The sequence below is a fragment of the Cyprinodon variegatus genome, unplaced genomic scaffold, assembly GCF_000732505.1.
Source record: "Cyprinodon variegatus isolate N-32 unplaced genomic scaffold, C_variegatus-1.0 Scaffold279, whole genome shotgun sequence".
NCBI classification, from domain to species: Eukaryota; Metazoa; Chordata; class Actinopteri; order Cyprinodontiformes; family Cyprinodontidae; genus Cyprinodon; species Cyprinodon variegatus.
This window is the reverse complement of record NW_015150732.1, coordinates 388,262-405,528: the sequence shown is the minus strand read 5'-3', so window position 1 is coordinate 405,528 and position 17,267 is coordinate 388,262. Positions and strand designations below refer to the sequence as shown.

The 17,267-nt window shown below is 37.5% G+C and overlaps 1 protein-coding gene across 10 annotated transcripts in view; it reads left to right on the top strand.

Annotated features, from left to right (window-relative positions):
• Positions 1 to 17,267, top strand: part of nrxn3 (neurexin 3) — a 380,526-nt gene that overhangs the window by 314,840 nt on the left and 48,419 nt on the right. For all 10 annotated transcript variants that reach the window (XR_001481465.1, XR_001481464.1, XM_015383267.1 and 7 more), the window contains one exon: positions 3,700 to 3,871. Coding sequence is in view for 8 of the 10 variants with exons in the window: in XM_015383267.1 (XP_015238753.1) it covers positions 3,700 to 3,871 (172 nt within the window). In the remaining 2 variants the exon portion in view is untranslated. The remainder of the gene's footprint in view (positions 1 to 3,699; positions 3,872 to 17,267) is intronic.

Sequence of the window (17,267 nt, the reverse complement as noted above, 5' to 3'; positions counted from 1 at the left end):
TTATCATGAAACTTTCTGTTTTTTAACGTCTTAGGGAAAATGTTGCATCGTACCTTAATTCAAGAGAGAAAAATATGTTTGTCTTCATAATCCCAAAACAGATTTGCTAAGAAGTAAAACATATGTACTCCACATTAAAAGGTGAGTTTCATTTTTTCTTTTAAGGAGATATTGTTCTTACATCAACTATAATGCTTATGTTTATTTTAACTATTAATTAATATTTACAGTGCCATCTGATTTTTTTCTTTTTTTTTTTTTTACTTTGCTCACATTGGACTCCCAAATACCAATGTAATTTAAGGAATTTTACATTTACAATAAATCCAATGCATTGTTAGCTCACTCTTGCAATTCAATAAGTCCAGTTGGTCTTTTGAAATCCAGCTTTGTAAACCTTTCCTAATTTATTTTTATTGCTCTGATTTTATTCACTTTTTCTATTTTTGTATGCAATTCTTTCTCATTATTTAAAAAAGCAAGAGGCGGTCTTAAGTGGACAACATCTGGCTGTTGTTTGGTTGGACTGCATTCATCATAGTTAAAATTAGGAATTATTACAATGGTAAATAAAAAAGTAGTTAATTAAAAATATGAATACATTTATCTTTTGCTGTATAATTTAATTACTCCCGGCATTTATTTATTTATTTTCTGAATTTTCGGTCCATTTTATTGTATGCCTATTATTCATCGAGCATTTATTTCTGTATTTATTTTATTATCTCATAGGTGGCCCTCCATAGCAGCAAATTTAAATGTTGCAGTACAATGGTCCTTTAGGACTGGAGATTGAGACCACTGCTTTGCAAAATATTAAATATACTTGAATGGTCTAGTCAAAGTCCAGACCTTAATGCTTTTTGGAGTCTATAGCAAGACTTCAAAGTAGAGAAATGCCTATAAAGTCTTGATGCAGTGAGAGATGCATCTACAGAGTATAAACAAAGACTACATGCCTCCCTTTTCAGGTCTTTGTGTCTTCATCTAATCTGATTATTTGTGCTGATGCAATCTGCGTTGAGGAACTGTTGGCCTGATGAAGCGCTCTTCTGAGGTATGAGGAGATTGTGACATTTAATCGAGGTCAGCAGGTTTAAGCGATGTGTCATCCTCTGAAAGCCGGAGCTGTCGTGTTGTACTGTCATTCTGGCAAACACTGTCAGGTTCTGCTCAACATAATCAGGGTCCGGACTTTTACCAGTCAGCCATGTTGGGTCAGAGCTTTAGCTGATCAATTAGCAACATGTGTCTGCTCCTGTGCTCAAAGCCCCCTCATTTTGGATTTGTTATGAGGAATGGTCCCACTGCTGTCGGCTTCTAAAGAAAGTAATTACACAGAGAGACTCCCTATGGGGGATTAAAACAAATGACACGGAAAACACAGCTCTTCCCTGTTGCCACTCACTCAGGCTCTGAAGCCTCTTGCTTCTAAACGCCTACTCTTCCATGAATACAGAAGCCGTCGCAGTAAAAGATGCTTGCACACTAGTGAAAATTAGGGTTGAACGGGAATGAAGTCAGAAAATTAAAGGAAAAGCCAAGACGATTTATGGACATGATACAAATGCTTTAGCATTGAGAGTTAAGCAAAACATATGGTGTTCATACGTTTTTTAAGGACGGCGGCTGAACGAGGCATCTGCCCTGCCAGTTTCATATAGTGACAGGCTGCAGGGAGTATTACTCATCATTACAATCTCTGCTGGCAGCTTATTTTCATCACATTACACTTGTATAATGAAGCGTCCTTAGGTTCTCCATGCAGTTCAACATTAGCACCAGCCGCGAGCAATCAGCCAAGTCACTTTATTGAACCTTTTACAGTTAGTTTACCGTGTAATTAATTCATCACTGCACGACAACACATGTAGTGGAAAACATGACCGAGATGCAGTTCAGATGTTCTCTAAATTGAAGATGGACAGTTGTGGTCCATGTAATGTTGGTCTTTTTTAAGAGGTACCTTTCACTAATTTTAAAGACATTTACAAGTTAATTGGTTATAGAAAGTGGTGTTGGCTCTGTGTTATAGACTCACATAGTTGCTCTTTTAATGCTTCAAGTAGCCTGGATTCTATTGGTCCTGCCTTTGGGTTCTAAGTTCCCATGGAAATGATCAAATTCTTATTATTATTTAGAGAAACACATTTTAAATGCCTTCATTCTCTGTAAATATATAATATGAGAGAGACTTTTCTTAAACAGCTACATGCTACAGTGGTATACAGAAAAACAATGTTTTATTCCCCACCACCTTTTGGATTTCAAAAAAAAAAAAAAAAAAATTTCAAAAAAAAAAAAAAATATATATATATATATATATATATATATATATATATATATATATATATATATATAAACAGCTTATATGAAATATCCTTTTACATAAGCCTTTGTTAGACTTGACATAAAAATGGAGAGTTGTTTTGCTAGGAAGCCGTGGATACATTTCTTTTCTCAGATGGATCACCTAAATAAAAAAGCAACACTCACCCGACCCCATCGCAAGCACCAGTGCCAGAACAGTTTATTTTCTTTTCCATATTTCCAAGATATTGATGTTTAGTATCTTTGGAGCCTCAAATCTATTTTGTACCTAATGTGATATTGTTGCACAATCCTATGTTGTCCTATGTTTTGCTTATGCCTTTATGATATTAGGAGTTGTGACTTTGATATGTTTTCCATCATCTTGACATCCCTATTACTCTCTGTGAGCTTTGGGATTCATATAAGTTAAGTTTGTGACACTTTAAATGTCTAAGTTCTTTAAACTGGCCCGTTTTCTAAATAGTATGCATAGCCCAAGTGTGCAGCTCTCGAAATATAATAACCAAACAAGTATTGCACCCCAGAGCAGGCCTTTGCTATTTTAATATTGTGATTGTGATATTTTCCGTATACTGTGCTGTTCTACCAAACTCATGGTCAGTAAGTCTATAGCTTTATTTTAACTTTACTAATCCTATATAAGAACACTCATATAGACACATAGGTCCTTAAATAAATTACTTACAGATTAAAACAGTGGCTGCAGCTTCATATATGCTCTAGAGGGCTTTATTACAGCCAAGGTTCTCAAGTACTTATATTTTCTTCAACGGTACTTAGAGTACCTTTGGGGTTCAACAAAAGGTAAATTTAAAGGAAAGTAAAATAAGATGTTTAAGCATGCTGATCATAAATAACTACCAAAAGAGAAGCATGGGGAGAAATGTTTGCAGAACTCCCAACTGCTGTCCTTGTGGTCCTTATTAACCCCTAAACTTGGAGTTAGGATCTGGGAACCACAACAAACCCACTGTTGGTGCTTTTTGCATATTGATTGAAACAGTTTTAGTCACATGGATGCAAAATTGGATTTTGGGAATGGGTTTCAATCTTGAAACATGAACTTCAATTGCACCATTCTGTTTAATTTTCTAACTTGGAATTTGCCAAGTCTGATTTCTGTGTGCAAAAGGAATGCTAATCAAAACCATGTCCTTCAAACAAGCACTTCCCCTGAATAGGAGCTATGTTTTTTTTTTTATTCTTACACAGAACATAAAAAAGGGAAAAATTTCAAATTTCTTTTGGTGTGGTACCTGGAAAACTTAGATTTTACTGAAGGAGCACTTGTTATCAAAGATAAAAAGTAAATTAGCAACCCTGTTTGAGGCTTGGTTTCAACTCTTTCTTCTCTGTCTCCTCCAGGAGCAAGGCAAAATCGGAGTGACGTTCAACATTGGGACGGTGGACATAAGCGTTAAGGAGCCAAACACAGAGGTAAACGATGGCAAGTACCATTTGGTCCGATTCACAAGGAATGGGGGCAATGCGACCTTGCAAGTGGACAACTGGCCGGTCAACGAGCACTTTCCCTCAGGTACAGCCAGCGTCATTTATCATTTGTCCTGTAGCAAAAAGATGAAAGGTCCGTACAGCTTCTGAAACACTGGACACCATCTGCTTTTTTTTATTTCAAAGGTCACTTAACCACGTTTGAGTAAAAAAAACTGACTGCCTAGGAGGCAAGCAGTCATATTATGCTCATTTTGCAAAGTGTGACTCAAAATGCATCGGTCCTTTCACACTATCATACCTTACTCCATGGGGGTGGGAGCCCTCTGAGCCAGAATCCTTTGTCAAACAATAGGCATTAACTGAGCAACATCTGACCAGCCCAATGCAAACACAGGGATTTAAAGGCACCAAGAGGCATTTGGTCGGTGGGCAAGAAAGAAGTGGAAGGAGGCAAGGACCAAGGGTGGCCTGTTGGTCAGATAACACTGCTGCCTTCCAGTATCTCTCATTCCCAGGTCAGCAGAAGCAGCATGGCTGCAGAATACAAATAGGCTCATCAAACAGATCCTGCTCCGTTTTGAGGCCCGGAAAATCTGCTTCTCTGTGGCAGAAACCTGTGTGCCGCTCTGCAAGAGAAGAGAGACTGACAGAGTGGAAGATGGAAAGAAAAGTCTCTTCCTGCCTCACCTTAACCCGTTAAATTAGACCAGCTCTCCTCAATTTTGATCAAAGGTCAAAAGTAAACTTTACTATCTTCCAAAGGCCATTTGTTGAGCCGACGGCATTAAAACAAGCTCACAACAACAATCAAAAAAGAAAACTTTTTTTTCTTCACACTGTAGAGTTCACCAAACTGACAGCAGCAGAAGCAATAGATTGTTTTTGTCTGTTTGTTCTACAGCGGGGCGTCCTGTACCCCCTACCTGAGGCTAGCAGGGAAAATTCTCCACATTAAGAATGGCAGCAGGCAGCCAGGATGATTTTAGCCTTCTTTAGATATCTGGTGATTTAGAGGTCACAAAGTTTATTTAGAGATAAGCTTGCATTTTCACTGCATATTTTTACAATACCCTGCAGACTGCATTTGTTTCTAAAAGTGACCCAAGCCTCCAGATAGCAGAGAAAGTAAGAACGCACCCTATAGAACCCAAAAAAAAACATCCTCAAAAAAGCAGAAATAATTTATGTGTCTTGAAGTCTCTCAAAAAAAAAAACAAAAAAAAAAAACTTTTCTTCTTTTTTTTATTTCTTTTAAGCCAAACAGAACTCAAAACATGGCAGAGCATTATGGGAAGAATTGAGCATTTAATAAAAAATTTACCCTGACATAAGTTAACAAAAATTTCTTTAACCAAAAGCCTGTGTGATATGGCTAAAAAAATCTTTCATATTATCGATATTGATAGTTGTGGATTTTATTTCTATCATTATCTATCTGAAATAAGGACCAATGGAACAACTGCAAAACTTCAATTATAACCAAAACCCTAAATGTTACATTTAAACCTTGCACAGATATCAGCCCTACTAACAGCCTTGCCTAGCTTGGCCATGAGAAGTTATGAGGCCAAATTATCTCCTCTGCCTACATCCCCCAGAATGCTGTGCAGTTCCTAATTGGAATTAAATGCATTATAGCTCATTCTAACATATGATATTGGTCAGGTTGTTCACATTGCTTCATTCCCTTGCCCTAATTAAGAACCTTGGTAAAAAGGAATAGTTCTCTTACCAAAAAATGATGCTATCATGAAGTGAAACATTTCAGGTGCATATTGGGTGAAAATATAACAGAGAAACTGCAATGATTCAATGATGCGTGTGTGACCTCATCACCAGGAGAAAACAAATCTAAGTTGACCTCCTAAGCCCTCACATGATGTTCCAGTAGCATGTCTTGCAAAGACACTACTGCTTCCTTTCTTGGTGCTGGGTGGTTTGGTTTAGAGCCAGTGCAGGTGACGCTAATCTCTTCTGTCTCTGGCTTTCTGTTGCTTTTGGCTGTTTTTCGCTTTTGGTTGACCGGATGACATTAGACAGGTTTCTTAATCCTATTCCAGCCTGAGTAATGGAGTTAAACAATGAATCAGTGCATTACAGATTCAAAAAGAAAATCTCCATCAACAAATTATTAATAGAACCGTGTTGGTGCTTTATTGGATGGTTGTTGTTTTGTTTTTTTTTGGTTAGGCTCCAAGAACTAAAAAAAAAAAAAAAAAAATGCAATTTGCGAGAGACTTCACTTAAACATGAAAATAACCCTTGTTGAACTAAGAAAATAAAAAAATAATCAAACATGCTACTGAGGGGTTTCTAATATAACATGTTTGTATTTTGAAACATAAAATGGGTACCTGTATCCAATATTTTATTTTAACTAAATCATATCCGTAGGACATGGATCAATCAAAACATTTTATTACATTTAAAACTGAAATCTTATGCAAAGGGAAAAGAAATAAATAAGTATTTTATATTATTTGAAGGTTTAGTGGAGGATGTTGTTTTTCTGGGTGGATCAGCAAAATAAGTGTTCCTCCTAATTGTCAATCATTCTGGTGATGTGTTTACATAAGGCAATCCTACGTGCTCATCCTCATTTTCACTTACCAGTGGTGAGTCTGACATAGTGGAAAAATTGCAAATCTTTTTCGTATGAGTGATGCAAACAGCAACTTTTAAACAGCCCGTGTACAATGAGAAATGGGCTCCTGGACGGGTTTAATAGGCGTTCCCTCTATGGAGAAGGTACAGGGTTGTGCATGTGCAGAAAGATGGCAAAGATCCTCCACAATACTTTTAATGCATGAATGAGGTTAAATAACCTTTATAATCTAAAATATATTCACCCTTCTGATGCTGTTTGAACAGTAGATGGCACTTATCTTAAGCTGGTGGCATTTATCTTCTGACTGTTGATACCTGGTTGCATAGTTAATGGTGGCTATGAAAATCTCTCATGCATTTCAGAGAGAAAGTAAAAAGCTTTCTAAGGAAATAGAATAAATTATAATTTTTCAAAACATGATAGCTAGTATTTAGCAGTCAGGCTTTCAATATTTCCACAGTTCTTTCTCATCTGCTGATGTTATATAATGAGACATCTCATTATATGTACTCTCTTAGCTTTCTGTTGCTGAACTATAAAGCTTTAGAAGCACACATGTATTTATCACTGGTACGGTATATCGTGCAGGTATAACATTTATCACAGAGTGGAAATAAATGATTGAATGCATGATATATGCTATTAGCCTAATTCCGAGGTGTTTTATTTTTTCCTATTGGATTTAAATTATATAACTGCCTACTTGTTATGGTGACTTATGTCACCAGTATTGTTTATCATCTAATGTATTAGACACCTTTTTCTATCATAACTTGCGTGTAGCTGCATTTTAAAGTCTCTTACTTCTTATACCTTACTCAATGGGAATAGCTGCCACAATGCTTCCAAGTTGTTTAACAATGACTGCTGGATCTGGGTTTGTTTCGTCTCTAGTGGGGAATAGGTGAAGACATGGTGGTTTAGTACGTGTCAGTGCATAATTGCTTGTATCATGTAAACTTCACATTTTTCAAACACAGCGGGAAGTTTTCTCCCAAAAGTATAAAAGAACATCAAACTATACAACTTCATGGGAAATGTTAAATTTTTTGCCAACATTTGAGATTTAGCCAAAGTAATACTAATGCAGTATAGATTTAAGAAAAAAAAACTTTTCTTTAAATTATTTGGAATAATTTTTGGGGTTTTTGGTTAACATTTTGTGCAAAAGCATTCAAAGGAAAATGTTTGATATACTTCTTGTTAAATATTATTTCCACAGCTATGAGATGTGACAAAAGATGATACATGTTTATCAATGCACAGCTCTGTGAATATATTCAACTACATTACCGACTAAAAAGAGATGAAACACTTTTTTTTTCTTCATATAAGGAATTGTTTTGCGTTGAGGTTATAAAGGGACTAGGATAAGAAATGTAGCTTTTATTTATGACCGTTTATGACCAACCAGTTTGTGTTTGATTCCTGGTATAGCCAAAGGCCTGTGGAAGGAACATTATAAATAGAGGGGGAATTTTAATTATCGCTGATGTAGTCTGTAGTTTTATTTCCAAGACCAGCCCCATGGTGAAAGATTACTCTAACATGATAGAGGAAGAGTATTAAAATCCTAATTACACCTACTGCACTGCAGCATATGCATTTTAGGTAATACATTATTTAGATTTAACAATATTTAAAAAATGGTTTGATAAGATATTTACAGTGAATAAGATTTATTTTCATCCTGTAGCCGATAAGGAAGTCCAACAGCATATTCACCCAATCCTCTATTTTCATTGGTATGTCTGCAGTCCTTTCCTGGTATTCAGAGAAAAATAGGTAAAGAGTTCTGACAACAGGTGCATTGCTGACAAATTGGGAACATCAGTTTTATTAAATAGTAGATTGAATCACATAAACATTGACGAGACAGACCTAAGAGAGTAAATGCAATAAAGCGAAGATGGAATGTGTGTATATATTATGGAAGCTAAGTTTATTGAATAAAAAAAAAGCTGCTGCACAGATAAATCGGTAAGGAGGAAGTGCAGCAAACAATTCGAAATAAGGAGCTGTTCCACATCATAAAAGAAAAGAGGTAACAAGTGCTTTGAGTTTTTAAAAGTATTGTCTATCCTTTAGATCTGGTTTGGGTCACAACTGGCGGTTTTTGATGAGGGCTATAAAAAGCCCCAAAGAAAAACAAAAAAACATTAATGCATAGAGAGAAATCTAGAAAAATGTATCAATTTAATCAGTTTTAACACGTGAAGTTATTGGTAGTTTTGCGCCGATGCCATTATTGGCCCAGATACTTGGCTGTGCAGTATCGTCCGATACCGATACTATACAGGTACCATCTGTTTGAAATGTATGTGTGTTTGTATTTATGAAGAACTGCATACTACTTGGATGTAAAATAATTGCCATCATGGCTTTGTCAAGCTGCTGCTACCTTTGTGAAGCAGGAAGAAGACTAATACAAAGTGAATCCAGTAGAACTTTTTATTGCCTACCTGGAATTGGTAAAAACAGTTGAATAAACTTTTGGCTCTCAAAATTGTACTGTATCGGTGCCCTATTTGTCGGTACTCGCCGATACCACCATTTTATTACAGTGTCGGGGCCCTGTCTGACACTGGTATCAGTATGGGTGCAACACTAGTTACTGGTAAGGAAAAATAAAAAGTAAAATGACTCAGAATCTTATTAAAAGGTAACAACAACTTTGAGACATGGACGGAGGTGTAAATGTCAGTCATTCATTCATACAGGTTATTTTCCACTCTTGAAGGTATTAGGTTTCCTTTCTATCCTGTCTGATTTTCAGTTCTTTCTGCATATTTTCAGTATGATCCATCTGAGCTTACTGACAGACAAATTCAGAAACCAATTTAGTTTCAGCTTCTTTGTTTCAGATTAGCATTTTGTTTGGGGTGATAAGTAAAAGATTTCCGCTTTGGCTCACCTTAGACTATATCTACCCAGTTGTTTGCTTAATTAGGCAAAACCTCCATCTTAAACAGGCCTAAACAAGCATTTCCTTTAGCAGTGCAGTGTAGTGTTGCAGTCCATGAACATACTAGAGGAAATTGCTGCTAAGTGTATGACTTTTTTTTCATGAGGAAAGATATGCCTCTTATTTTCAGATCTCTTTGCTATTACCAATCGTTACTCTCTATAATACTGTTGGAATGAGAAACCTTTTATGGGCCATCGGTTAATATCAAACCAGTTAAAATTGATTAGCACACAGCAGCAGGAAAGCTAAACCTCCTTTTCTTCATGTGTTCAATACTTATTCTGTTCTATTCCACTTTATTACCCAAAACTTCATCTCTGTGCTAATTTATTTTGAAATCTGTTTTATGTGTGAATAACTTGGGATCTTGTCGACATGTGGTTTGAATTTGCTGTCTATGGAAATAGTGCATTGGTTTATACTAAAGAAAACTGAAGTGTTCAATGCTACTTTGACTGGTTTTTATACTTGCACCCGGGCAGCATTCATGCAAAAACTGGCATTGTGGTCTGAGATTTACTTAAGGATGGAAAGCGTAACAGAAGGCTAATATCTGTGTTGTTAATGTTTAGCCATCTGAGCTCCCAACACACCAAGATTCAATTAAGGCTAACATATAGAACAGGGCGACACTCACGAAGGAGTTATCTATAACAAAAATAGAGCTATTTAATGCTGTTTGTATTAAGAAATCAGAGTCCTCAGCATCATCCATCCATACAACAATATCCGCACTCTGATCCCATAGAGGAACATTTTCGTCAGGCTTCTGGGGCTTACGCGGCTGTTTGCATGTGGGCGTCGGATCTATGCGAGTGTTGACTGCTTTGTCTCTTCCTTTCTCTAATTATTCCCCCCCTCTGCCATTGCCCTCTCAGATCTCTGTTCTTTCCCTCTTTTTTATTCCTGTTTCTCCTCCTTCCAGTCGCAGCTCAACACGGGTTTTGTATCTCTCCCGTAGTCCCGTGTACTTGTGTGACAGCCCACATTCCTGCAGGGGCTTGCCTTTTGTTTAGTGAGAGGACTCCAATTTCCTTATATAACATCCAGAATCACTGTACTCTTTGATTGCATGATCTCTTTTTTCTCTCTCTCTCTTTTTTTCTTTTTTTTTGGAGTTTGAATCTTTGAATCAAAGAATTACAAGATTCAACCGGGCAGAAATTGCACATCGCCCTTTGCCTTGAGCTGACTGTCTCACGTGTTGTCTCAGATGAATGGCCATTAGCCTAACTACTCAGTCGGGGCCTGAGGGAAGCTGACTGAATAGTTAGCTGTCTTTCAGTTTGCATGTGTGCGTCTTTGTCATCACTTGCGTTACACCAAGGCTAGTTAGCTGTAGCAATAGCAGTCTTACTTTTACTGTAAAACACATATGCACTCAAATGCATGAGTTATGAAAACCTGACTCAGACAAAATATCAAAAAATCTTTGTCCTGAATTACTGTAATAAAAATAAGAAACAATTTCTGCAAAGGGAGATACAGTAAATCCCAGAGTGTCCGTGGGCCAAACATGGTTAGCTCTATCTGAACATCATATCTTTTGCTCTCAGAACTCAGACTGAGCCGCCTGTCTAATTTATTCTTGCAACCCCATCTGAAGCAGACCTGAAAAATGATGAATGTACTCCCCAGTTGTGTCCTATTTCTACAAGAGAGGAAGGTGGACGAGGATGAAACCACAGTACAGAAGAAAAAACCTTAACAAGTTTTAATATATTAGACAACATTAGTTGATATAGGACAGAAAAAGTGACAGATAAACTGGTAGAGAAATGGATTTGCGAATGAGAAAAAAAAGTAGATAAATGACAGCAGCTGAGAGGCTTGAATTACCCAAGATGAGTGCACCGGGCTGATTGCTGGGACATGGGGAGGGAGAATAGCAGGGAGCAAATGAAGGAGTAGAATATCACTGGATGAGAAAAAAAATAGGATGGATGACCTGAGAGAGCAGGAGGAGGGGAAGAGATGGTGATGAAAGTCAGGAGTAGATTACAAAGAAGTGGGTGATATACATGAACAGTGACGGCAATGGTTAGCTGCAGATGTGGAATGATGATTTAAGGACAGTAGCTCACTATATCAAATGTACTCATTGTACCTCTCCTCCCTAAAATAAAATTAAAAAATCCAGAAGCCTGTCATTGTAGACATTTTCACATTTCTGATGTGTTCTCAGCTCTGGCCCCAGTGATGGAACCCTGCTGAGATCGGCGTGACAAACAAACTGAGTAGAATGAAGCGGCAAATCAGCAGATGACTGTCTCCCTGCCAGTGTTTGTGCTGACTGAATGGCTGCCACCGACGAGTACAGAAAAAAAATAAAAAAGCTAAACGTTGTTTTGGTAAAAAGGAAAAATCAGTAAGAGCGTGCGGCAGGGTGAAAATAGACACGGGCAGAGCGTTTATAAACATAAATCTCATTAAATATAAGGAAAATAGGGTATTAGAGGATTAAAGAGGTTAGTACTCAGCAGCGCAGTTCAAACATATGCATGCTGAGATACTATATCGCACAAAAAAGGAGCAAATTCCTTATTAATCTTTTGCACATATGGATGTTAAAGGGAAAGAAGAAACAACTTTCTATGAGCAGAAATATGCATACTGGTATTTTTTTCAGCTGGAGCATTGCTGTGAGCTGTTAATCATGCATGACTAAAGATTAAGCTTTTGCTACAAGATCATGGAAGTCAGTTTTTCTTTACATCAGATTGATTGTGAATAGCGTATTTAGAATCTATTTTTGTTTACTATACATGTGCAATTTTCATATCTGGATTTATTATGAATATGCATCAGATTCCCACATATCAACTATCATCTCAAATCTAATTGATTTTGACCTACCACCTTAACTTTCCACACCAAACAAATGCTGGGGCTACAGACATTCAAGTTTCTAAAGCTAAAAAAGAGATAAGGGAAGTATGGAAAGTTAAATGACATTTATGATTTATGCTTAAAACTTTGCAACTGCTGGATTTTATTAACCACCAATAGAAAATGACACAAGGCACCCAGACTGTAAATAAATACCACTGCAGTAGGAACTTCTAAGTACCTCTAAGTGACTCTTAGATTTTTGGAAGCATCAAACAAGAGCAGATAACATTTTCATCTTTTATTTTCCATTTCTATAATATTTATAGTTTCATGAAAAATGATTATTTAGATCAGCATTGTAAAGAGTTCTTTGAGGTTTCAATTTATATCTCAGCTGTTGTCAGCCTATAGTTGGAATATAGAAAACACTGTTTTAGTACAGCATACCTATTTATTTGCATTTGTATGCCATAGGTATAGCATTAATATCCTCCCCAAACCACAATACATCATTTAGATGATGGTTTCTGTTCATCACAGTCTTGATTTAGTCCAGAAATTAGGTTGTGTTTGGTCAGTCTTTTTTTTATCCCACTTTAGCCAAATAAAAGTCATTGGAAACCCAGTTTTCAATGTCTTTTCAACAATGGGGCTTTTAATTTTTCATTTTTTAACCAAATGTTGACATTGTTGGATGTAAATCTTGTCTTTTGAATACATTTTTTGTTTCTCTGTGGGTTTCTTATACCTACAGCAATACTATGGCAATACTGGGAATACTTGCCTTAGGTGTACCATTGGCAAAGCCCAGCTATGGCAAGTATTTTTGCTACTTTCCTGTATTTCCTTGGTATACCCCAACTTTATCAGCTAGTTTTCAGCCCCACAATAAACTAGGCGCTAGCTAGTGTTTAAATGATGTCATTATAAGCGAGTATGGGTTACAACTCACTTGAGATGCATTCCAGCTCGTTTGTTGTATATTTGGTGTTTTATTTCCTTTCTTTGCCTATATACCCACATAACCAAAACACTAGAGTCAAAAACCAGCTCATACTATTAATAATGTGTACTACAACACCACTAAATGCACTGCTACAGAAGCATCTTTTTTACTCTTCTTGTAACATTCCCTAATGTCTTTGAGGAAGGTTTAGACCAGGCTGCTTCCACAAATCAAAAACAATAACCCTAATAATAAAAGCAAATAACCCTTCTTTGGCAAGGTTATCCATTCTAGAGTCACCTCTGGAAAACTGAACATCAGATTGACAAACTATAGAGATTTTTCTCATTAGGTGGACAATTAGCTTGTGGTGTATTCATTACTGAGGAACTGTCACCTCATTAATCACCTGAAACCGTCTGTAAGCTATACCTGGGACAGTGCCATTAGCAATGCAGAGCGAGCTCATGGATTCTTCTCTCAGGCCTGAGAGAACATTTTCAGGCATCGTAACCATCCCGTTCGTCCTCTGATTTCATTTCCAACCATAATGGCTTCCTCTGTGGCCCTTTCCAGGGGAAAGTGTATTTGGCTGCCACCTGAAACCTGCCTGAGATCAAAGGAAGGAGGAGGGAGTCCTGCTCGTAGCTGATTAACCTGCTGGCGCACTACTGACACAGTCCTTTAGCTCCCTGAGCTCCTTCGCAGCCGTAATCACGCTGCTTCCTGGTTGAATATAAACAGAGCACTTGGGTAGATGTTTTTCAAAATGGGGAAAAGGGCAGGAAGGAACACTGCGGTTTTATGTGATTGCGTCTCTTTCTTAGCCAGGTGTAATTTATTGTAATAGAGGCAAATATCTGAACTACGTGCTGGGTGGGTGTGAGGACAAGCAGAATATGATATGCACCCAATCACTTGGCTTTCCATGAAAGTGTGAGAATAAAGTTAACCTCACCAGTTAAATCACTTGAGACACTCCCACACCAGGCACATTTGCACAGTTATGAAATCATGTTAATTTACCATGATAGCTTCCCATTCCTTTTTTTGTCTCAAATACCACCTCTCTTGGGTACTGGCTGACGTCATGCTGTCATTTAAAAATTTTTACAGGCCTCTTCTTGTGCCTTGCAGAGTTTGAAGACAGACTTGTACTGTATGTCTCAATCCTCAGACGATTCTCAGCCTGACACATGCACAGTGGGAGAGGGTGTTAACGTGACATATAATACTACTTCTCACACTATACTCTCTGTTTAAAAGGTCTATTAAATATATATTCTCCTATACACCCCTAGAATATTTTAGGAGTTTTCATATGAAAACTATCTTTTTTTTTCATTCACAATCTATAGAGTTTCACAATGTGGCATGTCATTGGTACCGGGCAATATTAACCTCATAAGACGTTCATATGACTTCATATGATATCAGGCACTGTTTTGGTCACAAAATAGAGAAGATTTACTCCACATCAGAGGATCAACTAGAGTAACAAAAGACTGCCACAGGAGAGAGGCTGAAGTACAAATATTTGTGGTGTGGATATTAAAATGACACAGGAAAGGAAGAAAAAAATGCATAAAATCTTTAATTTGATCTATGGAAAGAAATATTGGTATGGATTATTGGCCAGTTTAGCTGTAAAATACTGACTAACATATCGAATATCAGACAAAATTCTTTAATTTTGTATCCCTTGTTATTTATAGGTGATGAGTTTGCAACCTCTTCATTGTTGTCTGTAAATTCTTGTTAAAAATCAAAAGTTAAAGAAGTGAGTAATGTGTAAAGACATTAATTTAAAGGTGGCATAAAGGTTAGCTAAATATAAATTCTTTATTTTCATTTCATATTCTGTTTTATTCAGTTAATTTTTTTATGTGTAGTAAAAAACGTGGTAGACTTGTTAGAAGGTTGCTGAGTCTGACCAACACGAAGGAGCCTGTTATGGTAAAGTGAAAAAGCACTTGAAAGAAATGTTACATTTATATAAGCTGAAAATCTGCATAGTGTGGTTTGCAATACCTTGTTGAACTGTTTGGTCCCTTTAGGGCTGCAAATCTTTTGAATTATATCCACAATATACAAAGTAGCTTACTTTTATTGCTTTACACTGTCACAAGTACAGAGCAAAGAAATTCAATCTCTGCATTTAACCATTCCCCTTGGGGAGCAGTGGGCTGCCATTGTGCGGTGCCCAGGATGCAGTATGGGGTTAAGGATCTTTCTCACAGACCCTTAGTGTAAGTCTGTGGCAGTTGGGCCCCAACTCAGAACCTCTTGATTCTAAGCGCAGTGCCCCAACCACTAGGCCGCCTCTCCCCTAAATTTGATTCAAACAAATTTTTTTCATAATTTAAGTTCAGGTCTGAACTTTTACTGGGCGGTCTAACACATAAATAAGCTTGAATCTATATGCAATTATTGATTCTGCTGTCGATGTTTGATGTTGTCCCACTTTAAGATGAACCTTAGTACAATTAACATTCTTTTGCAGCCTTTCTTACCGAGTAGCTCTTTACAGTAGTATGATGCTGCCTCCACCACCATGTGGTGTAGTTAAGCCTGCAGGTATGCTCAAAGTTGGCCCTCAAGGGCTCCTGTCCTGCAGGTTTTACAAGTTTCCCTGTTTTATCACAGCTTATTGCAGTTCAGCAAAAGCCTGTTAATCAGGTATCAGTGAAAATCAGCTGTGGTGAAGCAGGGAAACCTTTATAAATCTGCAGAACAGCGGCCCTGACTTTTGGCATGCCTGATTTAAAGTCAAGTACAATGTACGCTGTTTTTCCACATATTGTTTGCCTGTGGTTTAAAAACTAATTTTGGTCTTCTCAGATTTCTACCTGACTGCGAACAGACTTCCTTGTTACCATTATTATTTTTTATCTTAATGGGGCCAAGATTTATGGAGAGAATGACTAATTAGGTGACTTTTCACGATTGACTTCATGTAAGCTCTAATATTGCTCCACACATGGAAAAATGTAATCCAAGGTGAACTAACCTTCAACAAACAAAAGGTAGTTGTTATAGTGAATATAGTGAAGTTGATGGCACAACCATAGACATGTGATGAGGCAGTTCTCCTTTTCTGCTTATAATAAGGCAAAGAAAGTTGGCCAGCCATGGGCAAATTGCCTTAAAAGCCCAGGCTTTTAACCAGAAAAACAAATGAGAAGGGGCACAGAATCACATGAGCCGTGGGTGAAAAAGCTTTATTAACTGTATTCTGCAGTTACTGGTAAGAAATTACTGAATATAGTGCACAGGTAAGCTTTTGAAAATCTGAATCTTTTGATCACCTTTTTTAACCAGGCCTGTAAAATGACTGCTTAATAAAGTAAATATATATAAAACAGACAGACTGCAACACAACACAACACCGACAATGTCATGATGATGGGAAATTGAAGTTAATTGGTGTTACCTTTGCATACAAACTCAAACAAGCTGCTCATGAGGTCGATCGCTGTATTTTACATTTTTCCAGTCTTCTTTTAGGTTCTGAAGAACAAATTAGGTACACCTGTCCAACTGCTCGTTAACGCTTCATTTCTAAGCAGCCAATCGCATGGCGGCAAATTAGTGCATTTAGGCATGTAGACATGGTCAAGACAATCTCCTGCAGTTCAAACCGAGCATCAGTATGGGGAAGAAAGGTGATTTGAGTGACTTTGAACGTGGCATGATTGTTGGTGCCAGAAGGGCTGGTCTGAGTATTTCAGAAACTGCTGATCTACTGGGATTTTCACGCACAACCATCTCTAGGGTTTACAGAGAATGGTCCGAAAAAGAAAAAACATCCAGTGAGCGGCAGTTCTGTGGGCGGAAATGCCTTGTTGATGCCAGAGGTCAGAGGAGAATGGCCAGACTGGTTCGAGCTGATAGAAGGGCAACAGTGACTCCAATAACCACGCGTTACAACCAAGGTGGGCAGAAGAGCATCTCTGTGGTGGTGGTGTCATGTGTAGGGAATATTTTCTTGGCACTCTTTGGGCCCCTTGGTACCAGTTGAGCATCGTTGCAACGCCACAGCCTACCTGAGTATTGTTGCTGACCATGTCCATCCCTTTATGACCACAATGTACCCAACTTCTGATGGCTACTTTCAGCAGGAT